The sequence below is a fragment of the Pipistrellus kuhlii genome, unplaced genomic scaffold (assembly GCF_014108245.1).
Source record: "Pipistrellus kuhlii isolate mPipKuh1 unplaced genomic scaffold, mPipKuh1.p scaffold_m20_p_3, whole genome shotgun sequence".
Taxonomy (NCBI): Eukaryota; Metazoa; Chordata; class Mammalia; order Chiroptera; family Vespertilionidae; genus Pipistrellus; species Pipistrellus kuhlii.
This window is the reverse complement of record NW_023425529.1, coordinates 25126522-25147712: the sequence shown is the minus strand read 5'-3', so window position 1 is coordinate 25147712 and position 21191 is coordinate 25126522. Positions and strand designations below refer to the sequence as shown.

At 36.2% G+C, this 21191-nt stretch overlaps 1 protein-coding gene across 1 annotated transcript in view; it reads right to left on the bottom strand.

The window, feature by feature from the left end:
• The window catches only part of SLCO1C1 (solute carrier organic anion transporter family member 1C1), a 40649-nt gene that overhangs the window by 18299 nt on the left and 1159 nt on the right, over positions 1–21191 (bottom strand). The window contains exons 2-9 of the mRNA XM_036459120.2: positions 18575–18728; positions 17365–17506; positions 12981–13113; positions 9864–9985; positions 4838–4984; positions 4141–4239; positions 2153–2398; positions 916–1080 (exon numbers count right to left, since the gene is read on the bottom strand). Of these exons, the coding sequence (XP_036315013.1) occupies positions 916–1080; positions 2153–2398; positions 4141–4239; positions 4838–4984; positions 9864–9985; positions 12981–13113; positions 17365–17506; positions 18575–18703 (1183 nt within the window). The 5' untranslated portion in view covers positions 18704–18728. The remainder of the gene's footprint in view (positions 1–915; positions 1081–2152; positions 2399–4140; positions 4240–4837; positions 4985–9863; positions 9986–12980; positions 13114–17364; positions 17507–18574; positions 18729–21191) is intronic.

The window sequence follows — 21191 nt, the reverse complement described above, 5'->3', positions numbered from 1 at the left end:
AAAAGAGTCAGTTATTTTAAACTATTGGAGACTCCTATCATAAGGGGTATGTTCAAAAAAATAGAATATGCTTTATGCCTTGAAACAGTACCATTAAATTAAAACTAAAGTAACTAATCCAGGTTTTCAAAGTATCCAGTTACTTACAGGGTGGTATTTATGTATTTGTAGATTCTGGTTCTTCATTCTTTTCTTTGCCCTTGATTATCTTATTATTTGACTGTACTGCCATGTTAGACACATGGCCCCTTTAAATAACTCAAGTGCCAGGAACCAGAAGTCTTTAGACTGAGTGAATACAACTTTGTTTTGTAATGCTTACCTTTAACTATATAAATGTCCCCTTTTTACAACTGTAGAGAGTGTTCAGGTAAAATGTCCACTGTTATGAGATTTTGGGTGCACTTGAAAGACATCTCTCCATTATTAAGAATCTAAATAAAATGCATGTGATCTATGTGATATTTTCATAGTTGTGAACATTTTTTTTTTGCTATAAAGTTGTACCACAGAATATCTAAACATTTTATTTATCCTGCTAGATTATTTTGTCTCACTTTAAAAAAAATGATTTTTACAGGGAGAAGGGAGAGGGATAGAGAGTTAGAAACATAGATGAGAGAGAAACATTGATCAGCTGCCTCCTACACACTCCCTACTGGGGATGTGCCCACAACCAAGATACATGCCCTTGACCGGAATCAAAGCTGGGACCCTTGAGTCCGCAAGCCAACGCTCTATCTACTGAGCCAAGCTGGTCAGGGATTACTCACTTTTTTTTTTTTAACTTCCTATCTAAAGTACCATAAATTACATTTAGTTTAAATATTGGAACATTTTTTTCTAAAGGGACTAAGAGTTAACAGGTTGCAGCTGGTAGTCCCTATTGGAAAGCACGAAGGAAGATGAGCATACCGATAACAAAGTTGGCCTTGGAAGATGACTGCCCATACTGTTGCTCAATGTACTTTGGTTTATATGTCACCATGCCAAATAAAGAATTGAACTGAACGGTGCTTGCACACAAATATAGGAAGTACACTGGATTTCCTAAAAGATTCTTCAGCGATGGAAGAAAATCTGTAAGACAAAAACAACATGGAGTGATCAAAGACAGTCACACTTGGCAGAAGATAGAGCCATGGCAGCAGGGCTAAGGTGCATTGTCATATTATCAGCTGCAGTTACAGTGTGGTAGACATTCACACTGTACATAGCAAGTCATTGGCACGAGTCAAGGATGAGAGCTGGCCAGTTCAGAGCTAGATGTAGAGCATGCTTCTATGGGCAAAAAAATCTATATCATATTGCGAGGTATAAGTCAGACAAAAAAAAAACTCCTCTGAGCAGGTAAAGGGCGAGATTTAACGACTCCCTCACTCAGAGCAGGGAGTTATGGGCAGTACATCAAGAATTTCAGTTTTCTTGTCTATTCTCCAAATTTGGGTCATGGTCACAGGAAAAAGGCATATGAACGTTGTCTCCGTTTAATGTATGGACTTCAGTTTAAGAAATGAACTTTGGCATGCTCCCTGATTCCTATTATGTAGCCAAACAGTGAGAAAGGCGAAGACTTTCTAGAAGTGCAAATATTGCTCACTGGGACCCTTCCAGGCCCACTGAAGGAAACTACTCTTGCTCATGGATACCCATTACCACGTGTGGGAAATTCACTAGAACATGTGTGGTTTTGCCACACACCACACTTGCTCCTTTCATCACTTGTAGGAGACATACACTGATACACATTTTTCAAATGGGTTGATGGCATCTGTTCTAAAGGTTGCAGCCCTGAAAATTCACTCTTTTTTTTTTTCTGCCCACCCAGACTGGTATGAAACAGCAATCCTATTGTGGCAGTTGCAAGGTCTCCACTGAGGAGGAGTGTGGATGGAAATGTCAACAAGGAAGGTTACCAAGACTTTGGGTCATGTTCTTCAATTGTTTTCTAGTAATAGTGCTGACTTTTAAATCTTCATTTCTGATTCCTACATAGTTTCTCTCTCTCTCTCTTTTTATTTATTTATTTTTATTTTTATTTTTATTTTTATGAACACATGAAGGAGAGAGGGGATATGACTTATACAACCCCTATAAAGTCTGAACAGGAAAACACTGAAAATGTTTAAAAATCAAAAAGAATCTGGCTCACCTCTTGCCATTTCCATCATTTTTGCTTTTTCTCGATGGGTTGTTTGGCATTCTGTTTGATCCCCCATAATAAACGTGGATTTCTCAGAGGAGGAACTGGAATCCTCTTTACTTTGGGGTCTCAGGAGACTCTTTGGTAAACACCAGAAAGGCACAGCTGCAAGAAGACTGATGACTCCTGCGACTAGGTAACCAAGCCACCAGGCACCTACCCACTGGGGATCCGTTGGGGTAATGGTGACGTGATCTGAGGAAGAGACAGGATTTTTGGCTGAGTGGCATATACAGCAAAGCTAATATGTTGAAATAAGCCTCTTTTAAAAAATAAAATCCTAGCATCAGCTCAATCACATTACCAAAATATCAATACCTAATCATTCATGCATTACTTTTTCTAACCTGAACATTATTATCAGGCTTTTTGAAGGAAAGAGGGTGGGGCATGATGATTTATTTTATTGCTCCCAAGATTATAAATATAGAGTCTAAATGCTGGATGGGAACCAGGGGGTTCTAAACTCTGCTCTGGGGTTCTGCAGAGGGACCCCTGGGCCTGTGGCAGGGGTAGAGGGACCTGTGAGGGAGCGTTAGGAGGTCCAAAACCCTCTCCCAGCTATGCCGCATCAGCACATTTCCTGACTTACAAATGGAAGGTCTAAGATTTTGCTCAAAGAAAAAGTTATATCCTGTACCCTGTGGCCCAAATCTAGTCTAAATCACTATAAATGCTATTTACTAAATGGCGTTTCATAATACTTATAGCCCTGAAGCAAGATTTGCATATGTAAATAAAACAATATCATCTTATAGAAACTTTATGTTTGACACCACTTTTTATTAAAATAAAAGGTGGGAACTGATAGTTTTTTAACCAGTTATTTTTCTTAAATATAAGAACCTATAAGACATATTACTATACTCTACCTGCACCACCCTCTGTGAGAGCAACAACAACAACAACAAAAACACATGTAACTCGGCTTAATAGCCACTACATTCTACTTGGTAAAATGTACCTACGCATTTATCGCTACATCTTCATTGCTTCCCTTAACCATTTTCCTCTGTACTGCTTATCAACTTATCATCCCTTGTCTATATCAGTCTCTGTGACTGGACTGTAAAATTCAAGGAGTCAATAAACTCAGCTATTTTGTTCACTGTGATAAAATCATACCTGGGATAAAGTAGATGTAAAGTAAAATTTGGAGGTTAATAAATTAACGAATGAATAAATAGATAAAAATTTTGGAATATGCCTGCATTTTATTTGATTAAAGAAGAACAACTAATACAAGAGGTTTGCATTCTATTTTAACACAATAATTTCAAAGTGTAATGCCAGAATTAAAAAAAAAATAGTATACTTTTTCTAAGTGCTTCCTTGAAATTCTTTTTAAAAACAAAACACAAAAAATACTTTATGTTTCTAGGGGTCCACCTCACAAGGAAAGAAATAAAGTAATAGCTTTGGAAAGATGAGGACCACATTTATTTCCTACACAAGCACTCCCACAGAAGGAAAGCTAGTCTCATGACATACGCCTCTGCCTAAGAAAGAGTTGTACAGAAAAGAAGGGAATTTTAGTTGCCAGAGACTTTCAATCCTTGGTTTTTCTGGCGAGTCAATAAACATATTATCAATTGATGTGACTATAATAAATGTTGATACACCTGAATCCAACAAGAGCCAACAAGTAGCCACCATGTGTAGTCATAGCTATGATGGAGAGTATTTGAACTGGCTAACCGAAGTGAAAAAGCATACACCAGGGGCCATTCAGTTTTAATTACCACCTATTTTCATATTCCATTTATTAATGTGCATAATGATTCTACAAACAATAAATTTTTTCATGGCCTATTTTTACTTTATGAAAGATAACTATCTTCTCATTTTATAAAAAGTCAAATTGCTATTTTCTACCCATCCCATTATAAAATTGCAGTAAAACAAGTGAACAAATAACAATACATTCATTCCCTTACCTAGGTTTACAAAGCCAATGTCAACATACAGTTTGGCACATAATGAGCCTAACAGGAAGCCAAAGATTGGCCCTATAATTGCCACCGTCTGCACACACCCTGTACCAAAAAAATAAAAATAAATAAAAATTAAAAACTTAAGTAATAAGATACCATTTCTTTGCTTTTGTAAATTAATAAATTTGTAAACAAGACATGTGGAATGAGATCTACTTAGTAACTGAAAATATTTCATCAACTCTTTATTTAAGTGTACTCAATTTGTCAATTTTTCAACCTCATTGAATTAGGAAATAAGTTCTTAGCTTTGGAAGAAGAATGAACACTTATAAGCCATTAATTACCTCTTAGTAAGAAAATAACACAAGGACTGACTCTCTGAGAATATAAATATGTCACCTACATGCTTCTGCCGTCCATGAAGTCTGTGAAGATACTTACACAAGGTCATACATATATCATTGCCTCGGAGCTCAGTTATTTTCCTTTAACTTGATGTTCTTTCCCTAATGCAATAGAGTCCTCTATTGGAAGTTTCTATACTATTCAAATCCTGACCGTGGACTTCAGAAATGTGTGAACTGAATAAAGGATTTGAGTATGAAGTGAAAAGCCTTCCATACCCAGTTTAGTTTAGAATGGAGCTGAGAAAGCCAGGCACCCTGCTTTGTGAGAAGATAAATGAGGTGGGCATTACCAATATAGAAAGCCACATTGTCTTCACTGGCAAAATCATCCAGGTAGGTGATGCCGAGGGGCTGAAGAGGAGTTTCTCCAATCCCACGAAGAAGGTTCCCCAGGAAAACGTAAACCCACATGGAGGAGCTTGGGTCGATTTCACATTCTTGAAAGGAAAGAAAAAAGAAAAGAAAAAAAAAGAAAGAAAAGGAAAGGAAAGCAAACAAGACGAATGAAATAACGTTACAATGAAAAGTTAAGCATTTATTCTGTTTTTCCTACAAGCTGTCCTAAGATTGGATTAGAATGTGAAAGTAAAATAAGACAGACATAGTTTGAGAGGCTTGAGCAAGATTGGGAAATGTGTTTCGTAACTTCAATAGTTTAGGTAGTGTGTCAGTTCCCCAGAGACTTCGATCAAGGAACTCTTGCTTCTTGTTCCTGTTCTTTCCTTCTTATTTTCTCTCTTCCTTTTATTTCATACTTAAACTAAGTTCTTGGAATTCCTACACTCCAATAGTCTTCAATATCCTCCTAAGACAAAACACAAAAATTTGAACAAAGACTTTTCTTGCCTTAATCTTTAAAATTTTCTATTTTCGTTTTTTGTTGCAAAAATCACTTGTAATTTTATTGCTGACGAAGTTTTATCTGAAATTCAAAATTTTAGATGGGGGACACTTCAACTTTGGGTAGCATTGCCTATAATTATAATTGTTTGATAATGAATAACAATCTTTAGAGCTCATGTTTAGAAAAAAATCATATAAAAATTAAAAACCCTATAAGCTTTTGTAGTATAGCTATTCCAACAAAAAGAACGTTGGATGTATTTTTAGAGTGAAATTCAAAGGTAACAATTTTCAAATGCTTTCATGAAAGCCATGTCTTAATATAAATATGTGAAGTTGGACAATATATCTTAAATGAAATATTCATTCAAGAGTTTAGTCACCTTAATAAAAAGGATATTCACCAACTCCAACAATCACCACTCTGAATGCTCCCTTTCTGTGAGGCACTGGACTAAGTGCTCTGTGGGCATTTTTAAATTGAATTCACCTAAGAATCCAATGAGGTAGGAGTTATTTTCACCTATTAGTAATCAGTAAAACTATTTCTGAAGGCAAAGCATGGGTTACAAAGAACTGGGGGGTGCCCAGCCAATGTTGCTCAGTGGTTGAGCATCAATCCAGGAACCTAGAGGTCAGGGTTTGATTCCCAGTCAGTGCACATGCCCAGGTTGTGGGCTTGATGCCCAGTAGGGGGCAAGCAGGAGGCAGCCAATTGATGATGTTCTTCTCTTATTGATGTTTCTATCTCTCTACCCCTCTCTCTTCCTCTCTTTCTAAAGTCAATCAAAAAAAAAAAAGGTTAAAAAAAGAATTGAAGTGAATGCTTTCATGTGCTTAAATCTGATTGCAAAACACAAAATAATTCTGTGTTTTGCAAGTTCCTGTCTTGATTCTGCCACTCCTAGAAATGTAGCCAAGGGACCCTGGGTTCTTCACTTACCTTCTCTAGATTTCGCTTCCATTCCCCAAAATATAATGGGATTCCTTTGCCAAAACTTGATTCTAATGTCAATTCTAGCCCTAACATTTATTATTGTTGTTTTAAGAAAGCTTGTTGGTAAGTCTTACAGATAAATGTAGACACCTTAGATCTGTGCTTTCCAATAGAGTAGCCACAAGCCACCTGAGGCTGAGACGGCTAAAAAGGGCTAATTCGAATGCAACCCTGATATTTGGGGGCTAGCAATTGGAATCCATGCCAGCAAGCTCAGTGTACATTCTTGATAACCTATAATTAAGTCACTACCTCCTTCCCAGATACTGGTCTCACAGAACCTGTTACAGAGGCCATAAAACTGTGCATAGTGCACTGCTCCGGAGGGAGGGTTATTAACGCTGGCGCCATGCCAGACCATCAGATGTGGCCTAAAGACCCCCGACACCTGAGGGCCTTCTTGCAAGGCCCGTGAAAAGGACCAGAAGCATAATCCATATTTGCGTGATAAAGACCACAGGGAGATATAAAGAGAAGCCCCCTGCATGTTACTTCACTCAGATTTGGAAAGTTATTCCCTGAGTCCGCTGGCATATTAAACAGTGTCCCTTCTTTTCTTTTAAAGCATTGCTTGTTTTTCTTTAGTCTTCTGCAATAAGGCAATGGAAATTTAAATTAATTAAAATGACATAAAGGTAAAAATTCAGTCTCCAGTCAAATTAGCTATATTTCCAGTACCTAATAGTCACATGTGGCTAATGGCTACTGTATTGGACAGTGTAGATATAGAGAATTTTCATCACCCCAGAGAGTTCCATGGAACACACCTGCTCTAGAGTATTATTGGGGGTGGAGATGGGGGTAGGGTAACAGGGAAATGTGTGTTGAGAAGAGTCTTACATTTGCCCCACTAGCATCTTTCAGGATGAGCCTTGTGTTCATTATGTCTAATGTCCACATATGTCTATGTGGATTGAGAAAAGGATTGAGTTGTGAGTCTTATACTCTGTGTCTGACTTAATAACTTATCTCTTTACATTAAAAAACATTTTTATTCCCCATCTCTAAACCTTATTTTTCTTTTTTAACATTAAAGGTTTATATATTTCCTAATAGTCTATATTATCATTTATATCTTATTTCTTCCCTGATTATCTAAAACAAAACCAAAACAAAGTATCTTCAATGACTGACCATGGTATGCAGATGAAAACTCAAACTCTTCAGCTCAGTTTCTTGTCTCTTTATGTGAATTTAATTTATTATCCATAATATTCTTTATGTCCAGCATGTCCTCACTGACATTCTCTCCTCATATTTCCATATTTCTTTTAATCCTTTGCCCCTTTCCTTCATTCAAACAGCCAGACTACTAGTGTTCACTGCCCAGAAAAAAAGATATCTCAAAAGAAAGCATTAATAAGGACATTAGAGGAGTGAATGGGTTTTAAGATATAGATAAAAGATTTTTATGGGTAGAAGGTATATAAAAGGAATTCTTCCATACATTGTAGAAATCATTCCCAATCTAGGAATAGGGTGTGAGGTCAGGGGTATTGGGGAATAAGAGTTGATCTATTGATGAAGGGGTAGGGAGGAAGAGGATGCCTTTGCAGTGACAAACACTTGTGGATGCCTTCTGAATTCCATGAATGAGAAGAACCTGTGCCACCATGAACAGGCAAAGTCCAGGGAGGTGGTAAGACCCCCAAACATAAACTGATTGCACAATATAGCTAAGTATTTCTATCTTTAGCTCCTCACAGGGTTTCCACCATCTACATTAACACAGAAGAGAGGATCCCCATGTCCCCAGAGGTGACTCATACATATCATTGCTGTACAATGTGCATCAGCCACATGGAACTCTATCATTCTAACAAAATTCCCCAACTGCTGCCGAAGCCAGTTTGGCTCAGTGGTGGAGCGTCGGTCTGCAGACTGAAAGGTCCCGGGTTCGATTTCTGTCAAGGGCATGTACATTGGTTGCGGGCACATCCCCAGTAGGGGTGTGCAAGAGGCAGCTGGTCAATGTTTCTCTCTCATCGACGTTTCTAGCTCTCTATCCTTCTCCCTTCCTCTCTGTAAAAAATCAATAAAAATATATTTAAAAAAAAATTTTTAATTCCCCAACTCCTATCTTGTGTAGAAAGTAGAATTATATCCATGTTTCTAAGACAATCACTCCTGTAACAGAGAGAGCTGCTGGGCTAAAAGAACACAGACATGGTCACAAGATAACCCCAAGGTGGCGTGTATGATCAAACACTGTGGCCAGAAGGATTAATGTCTAGGAATACAGGGCACCAATAACACCAAACATACTCTTCCCATAACTTCCCCTTTTACTATTATCTAACCTCCTCAGAATGTAAGCAGTCCCTGGGAAAAGGGTGAAGATTAAGGAAAAATTGACTGAAATTAAGTTTTTGCTATACTGATGAAGAGAGGCTGAACATAGAAATTAAATTGAGTTATCAGGAAAAATAAAATGCTAAACTAGTTTTATCCTAACATCATGGCCTGCCTTATTTAAAACCACCAGAAGGCCTTCTGCAGTCATCAGCAAGTAATGCTCCTTGTCCTATAAGATTTTATTGTTTACTAGAGGGCCGGTGCACAAATTCTTGCACAAGTGAGAGTCCCTCAGCCTGGTTGGTGATTGGGCCAGCTGAGGGGAGGACTGTGGGAGGTTGGCCAGCCATGGGAGGTTTGCTGTGGAAATGCACTGACCAACAGGGCAGCTCCTGCATTGAGCACCTGGTCCCTGGTGGTCAGTGCACATCATAGCTCCCAGCCAATTATCTAGTTGTCTGGTCAGAATGGTCACTTAGCATATATATATATATATATATATATATATATATATATAGAGAGAGAGAGATATGCATTTTCTTAGGATCTCATCATATACTGCTTCAGATTCTAGGATTTTTTTAATGGCACTATAACATCTCAGTCTTAGTAAAGCTTTTTTGTTATTGTTGTTAATTCTCTTCCGAAGCTATCTTTCCATTGATTTTTAGAAAGAGTAGAAGGAAGGGGGAAGAGACAGAAAGAGAGAAATATTGATTGGTTGCCTCCTGCATGCACCCCAACCAGGAACCGGGATGGAGCCTGCAACCAAGCTACATGCCCTTGACTGGAACTGAATTTGGGACCCTTCAGTCTGTGGACTGACACTCCATCCACTGAGCCAAACTGGCTAGGACGTAAGTAGTAAAGCTTTAGACAGCAAAAATTATATAGATATTTTGTCCATAATAAAGAACATATAAAGTCTTTTATAAAAAAATCTTTATTGATTTTAGAGAGGAAGGGAGAGGGAAAGAGAGATAGAAACTCAATGATAAGAGAGAATCATTGATTAACTGCCTCCTTCATGCCCCTACTTGTGATCAAGCCCTTGGCCAGAATCGAACCTGGGATCCTTCATTCCACAAGCTGATGCTCTATCCACTGAGCCAAACCAGCTAGGGCAAAGTATTTTTTTTAAAGCTTTCCTAGCCATTAAAATAAAAATGAAATAATCTTACCATTATTTATTTTGGATTGTGATTTTTCCATAACCGAGGTTGTTAATTGACTGTTTGATTCCAGGAGACATGGAGAGGTGCTAATAGTGGAATTGGAGAAAGAATACCTTTCATATCTGTACCTGTATAAAAAGAACATTTTCTTTACTACAGGCTCATTTAGTATCATACAAAAAATATTGCATGTATACTACATGACTCATTAGGGTACTTGTTTAAATTCTCAGCTATCCCCAAATCCCCAAACCAAACCAGTGTTTAATAGCACAGTTTTATGAATATACTGCCAGAAAATCCGGTTCATAGGTGTTGCACCCTATTTGAACCCCAAAATTATCCATTGTAGTAAGAGAAAATAAAAATAAGAATTATTCATAGAAATTCATTTTAATATAAATGACTGTAAATCACATACTCTCTTGGTGGAAAAAAAATATGTCCATTGAAGTTGACTAGAAAAGGAGACAAAGAAGTAATGGAAAGGGGACCCAGAGTATAAATGCTTTAAAAGTATGGATTTTAGTTCTAACATGGATTCAAACCATGGCTGACAAAATCTTAATTCTGATGCATGAAATTCTATAGCAGCTTTGGAGAGCTAATCTCTATAGTGACTATTGTAAATAGTTTCCCTGCTTTTAAGTTTGCTCCACCAGAGTTATTTTTCCAACCAGTAGTCAGTGTGACCCTTTAAAATATGTCATATCATGCCCCTCTGCTCAAAACTCCCACTGGTTTCTCACGTCATTCCAGATGAAGCTAAAGCCCCTGAAATTGTTTGCCACATTACTACTCAAGGTGTGGTGTGCAGACCAGCAGCATCAGCTGAGTCTCAAGTCTACATTTTACCAAGAGCCTCCAGCGAAATGTCCATCAAAGTTTGAGAAACAAACTCGACATCTTCACCCATTTTTTTTTTTTTGTACACTTTCTCCTGGCTCATCCCACTGGGTCACAAGGCTCCTTACAGTTCACCCAGGCTCCCTCCTGCTGCAGAAACTTTGCATTCACTGCTCATCGTGCCTAGAATCTTCCTCCCCAGACATCTGTGTAGCTCTCCCTTTCATCTCTTTCAGTTGTTCTCAGATGTCACCATCTCAGTGAGCCATTCCCTGACAATCCTATGTTAAATATAATACGATAGCAACCTGCTACACACATACTCCTTCTGTGCCTTATTGGGTTTTCTCTAACATTATCTGACTTACTATCTCATGACTTGTTGGCTCATTGTCTATTTCTCATAAGATTTATGGAAGCAGAGATCTTTCACTACTTTATCCTTATTTCTTAGAACAATAATCAATATATAGTTCTTAAATTCATGAGTTAGATGACCTACCTACCATACATAAAGCTAAGCACAGCCTCTTGGGGGAAGGCCCTTAATAATTGATATCCATGATTAATATTATTTGTTGGGCATTAAGGGTGTTGCTGGTAGGCAGACAGAGCATATATAGTAGGTAGTCTTTTGGAGAACAAAAATTATATTTGGACAAGTACCCAATTAGTGACTCATCCTTAGAAGTTTGAAAACAAGTTTTTTAAATAATCCTCAGTAGACAACAAACTTCATGAAGCGTGTGTATGTTTTGTTTGCGGTATTTTATTTTTTTTCTTCAGTGAAGTAGTTCCATTACCTGACACAGCACCAGGCAAATGGCAGACACTAAATAATGAGTAAACAAATATATCTTTCAACATGTAAAAGGTGGTGAATATGAATCTCTTTCTGTCCCTTTGGCATCCTTTGTCAGCACTAGCCTGGCTGCCTGGCTGGCTTTCTCTTAGATATACTCCTCTCAGGTGGATTGGAGACCCATTTCCTCAGCCTCTTCCTTTGCCTCTTCCTTAGGCATTGGACCACATAAAACCTTTGTAGAACCTCAGTGATCCGAGGAAACCTCTGCCTCTGTGGAAAGGAGCCCAGTGATATGTCCAAAGAGCAGGCAGAAGCCCTGAAGCCATGAATCTCTTTCCAAGTAAAAGTGAAGGTAGAAGGAAACCACCCAAAGAGGTAGGAAAGATCCCACACAAAGGATTCCGTGCACCACCTTTACAGACTGGCCACAAAGACCAAAACCTGACTCTAGGTATAGGAGTGACCTGGGAATCTGCGGAAAAGTTTGGACCAGATCATTTCTAAGTCTCTCCAGCTCTAAAATGTCACAATGTATTGATCTACATGGGAAATCATTAAAGTATTAATTGATATATAATTTAAAAATTATTATCTTGTTTCTACACCTCTCAGAAGTCACTTCTCTCAGTCAGCAATAGGTAAGCACAGAGAAGAGAGGTAACATGGATATGCATAAAGAAGTCAGAATACGTATTTTGGGAGTTCAATGCTTTAATATAAGACACCTAAACAGGAGAAGGTCACCACGCTCTTTATATCATGGCCCTTAGCTCTAAAGTAAAAAAAATATAAACTTGGTCAGGGTGGCCAGCTGAGGCAAGTGGAAGCAAGCTACTCGCACGTAATTTTGTGCGTGCTAGGCCACTAGTGATATAATAAAGATGAAAAACCTTTGGAACTACTAAAGTTGTATACAGGTACTAACAATTGTCCTAACAAAGTCCCAAAAGTAGATTTCTGAGTTCAAGGGTACAGACACCCCACTTTTATTGAGGAAGTGGTATGAGATAATATTTGTAAATTGAATACTTATTTTGAGTTGATAACATATCCTTATGTCAATGTCCTGCCAGTCAAGTGTACCATGATCCAGCATATTACCTTTCACTCACTCATTACCCATTTGACACCCATTTGACACCCATTTGACATTTATCGCATAATATATTAATTTATTTTTGCTTATATATTTTGCATCCACAGCTAAACTAAAGCATTTAAATGAAGACATATAAGTGAAAATTTTCCTTTAATTTTGTTGACATAGTAGTGTATCAAACTTTTTTATCCTTACAGATTAAATTATAAGTAAAATGCAAGTGCTCTGAAATTTTGCCCAAAGAGGATACAATAAAAATAAGATAGTATTTATCAGGTGCCATTTTATAACAGATAAATAATTAATTGTAACCATAAGAAGAGAAATGCAGCTGTTGGTTACAGAAAGAACAGGATTACTGCATTTGACTCACTGTTCCATGAAGAACTGAGGCAGTGCAATGAGCAACGTTCCGATTCCCATAATCAGGCAGCCTGCTCCAATTATTTTTGGCCTGTGAAGTCTGGCTCCAAAGTAGCTAACAAATGTTATAACTAAGAGATTCCCTTAGAAGAAAAGAATAAATGTTCATACGTTAGAGAACTTAGAAAAAGTCAGCAGAATAACTAAACTAGGTTAAGTCAATGAACGAATGTCTACAGCAAGTCTAGCCATATTTTGTTGTGACTAAACTGTCCCCACCATCATTCCTATCATTTGACTTTCTTTCCTTTAAACTGAGATGACAGTTGAAATTGTCTTTTCACTCATTACTCCAATCATGTTACCTCTTTGTCAGAATATTTTAATGACCAAGCCTTCTACTTCATTTTCACACACCCTAATGAAGTGTTTTATCATTAATCACATTGTAGAAGGCATCCTTCAGCTGTTCTCTGAAATTTTCTTTGCTGATTTGGAAGTAAGGTTTATTATTGTTTCTTCATTTATTAATGTTTTCTAATAAAAGTCCGTATAGTTTCCCATTTTCTCTTGAAACACACATCACATATTTTTGCTTTAGCTGAATATAAACTAGTAAGAACAAGTAAAACAACTGAACCTCACCTTAAATGAAATCAAATTATAAAATTTATATTTTTACAAATGATATTTAGAATTTGTTTATATCCTTTTTTACAAAAAGATAAGATTCAAAATAGAAGTACAAATTGCACTACACAAACTTTAGGAATATATCAATTATATAACTTCCATGTATATTTATAATACAAATTTTATGAGATATAAAAATCTCACAAATTATACACAGCTCTTTATAAAAAAATAATTAAGAAATATTTTTTGAAGGTTGAATTAGGCCTTTCTAAAATGTCTCTGAAGATGCATGTGATGATGAAGACAACTGGCTAACCATGCTTTAGGGATGATGTCCTCCTGCTTTTCTCTGCACAAAATTCCTGGAACAAGGTGGTAAGGGATATAGAAATATTAAAAATGCAGACTCTCGGTAGCTCCTGATAGTTTCTGAGTCCATGGATCTGAGGGCAGGCCAAGAAATCTGCATTTTTAATCCTAGCTCAAATGTGTTGGTGAAGAAGGTTCCTGGAACATATTTTGATAAACACTGTTTAGGGTATTGGCTATCAAAGGGCTTTAAAGTTTTAACTATTTGCATTTTGAATATTTAATTTTCTAAGTACTAGAGTGTTAGATAGAGCAAGAACTTAGCAATAATGCAGCACTTGATTGTGATAGCTGATGGGTTGTCTTGCATTAAAGTCCTTCTTGATGCTTCCAATTTCTTTTTTTAGCAAGAGTGTTTCCTCCGAAATCGGTTTGGCTCAGTGGTAGAGTGTTGGCCTGCGGACTGAAAGGTCCCGGGTTCGATTCCGGTCAAGGGCATGTACATTGGTTGTGGGCACATCCCCAGTAGGGGGTGTGCAAGAGGCAGCTGGTCGATGTTTCTCTCTCATTGATATTTATAGCTCTCTATCCCTCTCTCCTCCTCTCTGTAAAAAATCAATAAAATATATTAAAAAAAAGAGTGTTTCCTTACATCTGCAAGCAATCATCTAATTTACTACTGTTTATTCACATTGCCAGTGTTAGTCAAGTGCAAAAAGAACAGCAATTTTTCTAGCTTTGAGGACAATAATGATAGTGAGGAAAGTAGATTACATAGTGGCTCTAGGCTTTATGGCTCTCAGAAGATTTAACCTCCTTTTAATTTTCATATTAAAAGACATTGAGTATGAGAATTCTCATTTGACATCTAAGAATTTAGTAGAGGAAATTTTGTGTTACATATATTGCTAATTATGTCTATATTTTTGTTAAAGTGTCACAGTAAAAACAAACCAAACAAAAGTCTGTTTTCAGTTTATAAATAATGTATCTACCTACGCCACCTCCCCTTCCTACTTTCCACACCCCTCTCACAATAGAGGACTCAATATTTACAGTCTGTTTTGTGTTACATCAGTGGATATGCCAAATACTGCATGATATCATTTCAGCATCTGTGATATGTAGATAAATTTTATGTTCTTTTACTTAGTATCCTTTTTGAATTTTCAGAAGATACACTTGAAGAATAAATGGTGATAAATGGTCTTTAAAAGATTGAATTGGATATCAAAATTTTTCACATCTACCATCACTAGACCCTCAAAAAACAACAGTTCCACAGAGTTTTAAAAATATGTTTTACCAAACTTTCAAGTTACAGACTCCACATACACATAGCATTTTAGATAACAGAAAACTCCTCATCTTATAAGACTAATATTTTTTGAAATCAAGGCTACACAAGAACAGTAAAAGAAAAGACCAAATATAGTTTATTCCAGGAGTACGGAGGTATTACAAAAAAGAAAATAATAACCTAACTATGGTTATCTTAACATATGTAGAAAAGCATTCAACCTAATTAGCCACTCATTTATAATAAGAAAAAAAACACATTTGAGCAAATTAACGTTTAAGGCATATATATGAAAACCACAATCAAACATATTGCTTATCTGTGAACTTTTAAAAGCATTTTTATTAAGGTCAGATATGAGAGAAGGGTGCCTATTTTCACTGCTTTTTTTCATCCTAATACTGAGGCCAAAGAAATAAGGCAAAACCAATAAATAACAGATCTATGAATTCAGAAAGAATAATATAAAATCATCTTATGTTTCAAACAATATAACTGTCTATTCAGAAAACTCTACACCATCTACAGACAATCAATTAAAATGAACAAAAATTAAACAAGGTTGCGCATACAGGTAACCTTTAGAAATCAATATTGTATTGAGATGGCCTAACCTACTGCACACCCAGGCTGTTTGGTGTGGCCTATTGCTCCGAGGCTACAAACCTGCACAGCATGGTTACTGTACTGAATACTGCAGGCAACTGTGATGCAATGGTAAGTACTTGTATATCTAAACATAGGAAAGGCACAGTAAAAATACACTATACCAGAGACAGAAATGGTATAGGGCGCTTACCATAAATGGGAGCTAGAAGGACTAGAAATTGTTCGGGGAAAGTTAGTGAGTTAGTTGTGAGTGAATGTGAAGGCTCAGGACATTGGTGTGCGCAACTGCAGACTTCACAAACACTGTCCCACAAGTCCTTCCTCGGCATCAGCATGCCCTGGGGTTTCTTAGAAATGCAGAATCTCATTTCCCTTTCTACAGAATCAGTATCTGTGTATTAACAAGCTTGCCTAGTCATGTGTATGAACATGACCATATGATTAGCACTAAACTTAGACATTTCATTCTGGTAGAATGTTGAAAGATTTAAGCAGCAAATGCCCAAAAGCAAGATGTGAACTATGCATTCTTTTAATTCTTTCTGTGATTTTCAGAGTTAAAAACTGGATTAGGTAGTATGAATTCAAAATAGCAATTGTTGAAGAGTTAAAATATTCCTTCGCTGACCTGAAAGTTATCAAGTGAAGCTGAAACTGTAGCCATTGAAGATTTTACTATAGATATGAGTCTCAAATGGAAGTAATAATCACAGAGCTACTATTCTCCATTAACAAAGAATTAATGCCTCATAATTTATCAATTCAAGAAGCTGACTAACTGGGGTTATTTCTCTTAAATTACTCCTAAATCTTTGACTAAACTCAATTGGTCTTTTCAAATTCTAAGAAGTTGTCCACAGTCAATTGCTAACTGAAGACACCTGAGGGTAGAATTTTTTTTTAAAGTATATTTCTTTATTGATTTCAGAGGGGGAAGTGCGAAGAAGATAGAGATAGAAACATCAATGATGAGAGACAGTCATTGATTGGCTGCCTCCTGCACACCCCCTACTGGGGATCAAGCCCGCAACCCAGGCATGTGCCCTTTGCCGGAATTGAACATGGGACCCTTCAGTCTGCAGTCTGATGCTCTATCCACTGAGCCAAGCCGGATAGCTGAGTGTAGAATTTCATTATTTGCTTTGCTCTTCTAGTCTTGTCAACAGAATTCCTCTGTCTTCTTTCTAGACTACTGGGCAGAAATCCCCCTTTCATGGTTTAACTTCTTCAATAATTACAATGAATTTAATACAGCCTATTCGGATTCTTCTGAATTTTGAACCACAGAACTTCCAGGATAAATGACTTCTGTAAAGACAGTCCCCACATACTCTTAAACTCAAAATACTGAGAGCATCTCACCCTCTCCTCCAGGAAAGTCTCTAACTCTGAATGAGGACTCTGAAATGGATGATTCGTAGAATATTGAACACCTGGAATATATTGCTGGTTGCTCAGAGAGAACAAATTACAGTGAAGATGTCCTTTACTCAGCCCTAGAAGACCTTGTGCTTAAAAACCAGGCATCTGCAATACCTACCAATTTCAAAACTCCCGTCAATAACGCCCACCAGGGAGGAAGGGATTTCAAACCTTCTCTCTATTTGAGTGATGGTGCTCTTCAGATAGCCTCCTGACAGTGCTTTGGCAAAGTAAACAAAAGATAAGGCGCCCAAGAACACCTGGAAAATATGACAGGACACACTTAGTCTGACTCCAGCTTGATAAACAACTGGAAACTTACTAAACAAATAAATGAACAAACAAAACCCCAAACCAGGAACAATGTAGCAAACTTGTTATCATTGAACATTTTATTCAAGCATGTCAACCTCAAGCTCATGTAAATTTCTAAAAAAAAACAATCAATTTCTCTTGGAAATAACAGATTTTTTACTCAGAATGTAACTTGAACTTTTTCTCTCTCCTTTCTTCCTCCTTCCTCCAAAGGACATTAAAAAGAATTGTGGCTTTGAAAAGAAAATTTATTCTATGGTAAAGCAAAGAGAGTTTGGAGCCATTCATAGTTAAGAAAATAAGAAACCATAAACCAAACACTTAACATCTTATCACAAGTATAGCACCCATGACTGTATGATTCATAGTGATGGTGCATGAATTTTTTTGCTATCTGGCACCTGTATTTTGCTAGACCCAGGGATATAACAGAGCATCCACAGAGTAGGTTATCATTTATATCAAAAAGACATATTTGTTGGTGGATATTTGGTACAAAGAAAGAATAGGAAGTTGGAGTAAAAAAAAAAAAAAAAGCACCATTTAATCCTATCCCCTCCACTGACCGTACCATGCAGCAAGAAAGGTCAAATTTTTTATTTTTAAAATGGGAATAATGTAGATATTTTATAGATTAAATATTATAACTGTGCATAGTATAATATCTGGTAGCTGGAACATGGTAGATATTTAGTAACTATTCGTGTCTTCTGACATTCCCCTCCCCCCATTCTCTTTTTGTTAAGAAAAGGCATGCAAATGGGCCAGGAAAGTAGTAATTAGCAATTTAATCTACATGGTCAGGCAGAGATTTCTTTCACTATCTGGCAGACTGTGATTTCAATAAATTGCATCTAAGGTCATTTTTAAAGAAGGAAATACGTTTTTGCTTCTGGTTATATTGTATAGAAAAAAAAGTTTCTGGACAGAGAGCCAAGAGTATCAACGCCATTTAATTTGCTGTTATTCTTCTGTTCACTACTTACAGTTTTTAGCATTTGATTGTTTGTTACCTTTAGTTCACTACAGCAGGGCTGTTTTTTCTCTGAGGAGGAATATTCTGTTTTGAAGGAAGGCCTCTCAACAGGTTGCATTGAATTTTTGCAGAATAACTGGATATTTTCTTTGGATGAGGTGTCCATTATGAAAATGTTTCTTGACTCTGATCTGTCAAAGTTGATTTTAAAAGTAGAAAACAAAAACATTTCATTCAAACCCACACGGTTTATTAAATAATATTTTTATTTCACAATAGATCACAATTTTGTAGACATAATGTGACCTGAGAGTACCTTATTGTACCACAGTAAGTTGGCAAAGTTTTTCAATTAAAATTGACCAGGATGTTTGATGAAATAATCCTGCTATCGAGAGTTCGGTGCCAGCATTTCTCTCCAGTTTAAGCCTCATTATGGCAAAGAATAAATTTAAATGTTGCCTTTGGAATAAATAATGAGGCAGAATTTTGCTAACTTTGTGGTCTTGCCAGCTTAAACTAGAAGCAGTCAGGAAAGGAAGAAGAGGAATTCAGTCATTTGAATATTGCTTCATTAGAAATTAAGTCTTCACTCAGAATGTAAGTTGAACTCCTTTAAAGCCTTTAAATCTCTCCTCTTAGCAGAGGAGTCCTAGAATACCACATTGTGACTCCTATAAGTCCCCAACATCCAAAGCCTTAAAATACGGAGGGAAAAAAATAAGAAAGGACCAATTTGTGTTATCATTTTAGTTTGACAAATAAGGAAACCACAGTAAAATTTGTATCTCAGATTTAATTCAGGCAAAAGGACTCTAGGACAGATGATGTAATAGGAGTGTTTTGCCAAGAGATGTCTTTCAAGGAAAGTCAGCAAATAATGGAAACAGATGATAATAGTGTCCATTCACTTGACAAAGTTAAAATTATCTTGATAATAAAATTTCATTAAGATAGCACAAAAAGGAAAACTTCAGACCAAATCTAGACATGCTAAAATACAAAAAAACACAGTAAATTAAAATTAATTAAAATTTTATAATTAATATCTAGTTTTAAAATGTAATAATACTGGTATTAGGAACTATATTCACCTAAATCACTACATTAAAAATTCAAAGATACATTATACACCTTACATATATACTTTTTATTTGGCAATCATACTTCAAGTTGTAAAAGGAGAATTAAAATAGAAAAATAATAAAATCTCAATGCAAAACATCAAGTAACAAAATTCAACATCATCTCTGGTTTTAAAAAGACATTCTAAGAAATTAAAAAATTGAAATTCTTCACATCAACTACAGGACACCAACAACCAACTTTATATATCCATTGGACCACTGAAACTACTTTTCCAGAAAAATATTTTTCAAAAACAATGAAAACAGGGTCTGGGGGAAAATGGGGTTATACAATGTTAAATAGGTTTCTTTAGGACAAAACTACTGAGTACCTTTAATTAAAATCCTAGAGAAACTCATTGCTTATAATGATTAAATAAAACTAACTAAATGTCCAGTAAATTATGGTATACTTATCCAATGAAATCATTTGAAGCCCTAAGAAATTAGTGTAAAGAAGTAAATATGTATATATAGAACTATTTACATTATAGAGTTGGTTTTAAAAATACATGCTCCTAAACAGTATATACATTCTATTCTATAAAAGAAACACCTGCCGAAACCGGTTTGGCTCAGTGGTAGAGAGTCGATCTGCGGACTGAAAGGTCCAGGATTCGATTCTGGTCAGGGGCATGTACATTGGTTGCGGGCACATTCCCGGTGGAGGGTGTGCAAAAGGCAGCTGGTCGATGTTTCTCTCTCATCGACGTTTCTAGCTCTCTATCTCTCTCCCTTCCTCTCTGTAAAAAATCAATAAAAATAAAAAAAATTAAAAAAAGAAATACCTACACATTTACATATATATGCATAGAAACAAAGCTTAAAAACTTCCATTAAGAAAATGTTAACACTCATTATTTCTGGTGATCTTTAAAAATGTTTTATGTATCTATAAGTTTTCTATAACAAACACAAATTTCTTAAATAAAAATACTTTAAAATAATAAAAATATCACCAAGCCAAAAAAAAGATATGTGAACCTGAAAGGTTTTAAAATACAAAATAAATAATATTAAATGTACAGTTTAAAATGCAGTCTTCTTCCAAGAACTAAACTATACAATTCAAACTGACCTACTGTTTTAGGAGTCTAGAAATATTATTTCCCATCAGCCAGTGGCTGGGAAATGAAAATAAATTGTTTAATAAGAAAATTACTATCACTTACATATTGACTTCCCTGTTCACATGGGTTTGAAAACATTGAAAGGGTTACATTTAGAATATAAATGCTGAGGAGTAAAAACAATCATTTTGAAAAGAATATTAAAAACTTAAGACACCAAAATACATTGTCTTCTTACATTTGGAGATGTTGACACCAAAACCTCTCTAACTAGTCTCTCTAGGGGTGATACCAAAACAAGAGAACTATAGTCATCCTCGTTGATTTCTAGGGCAAAATGATATCCCACTTAAAATACTGATACTGAATAGCTTTAGTAAAAACATAATTTCATTTTGATGGCTAATTTGCCCTACCATCATCTCAAGTATAGCATGTTTCAAGGAGCATGTGTTTT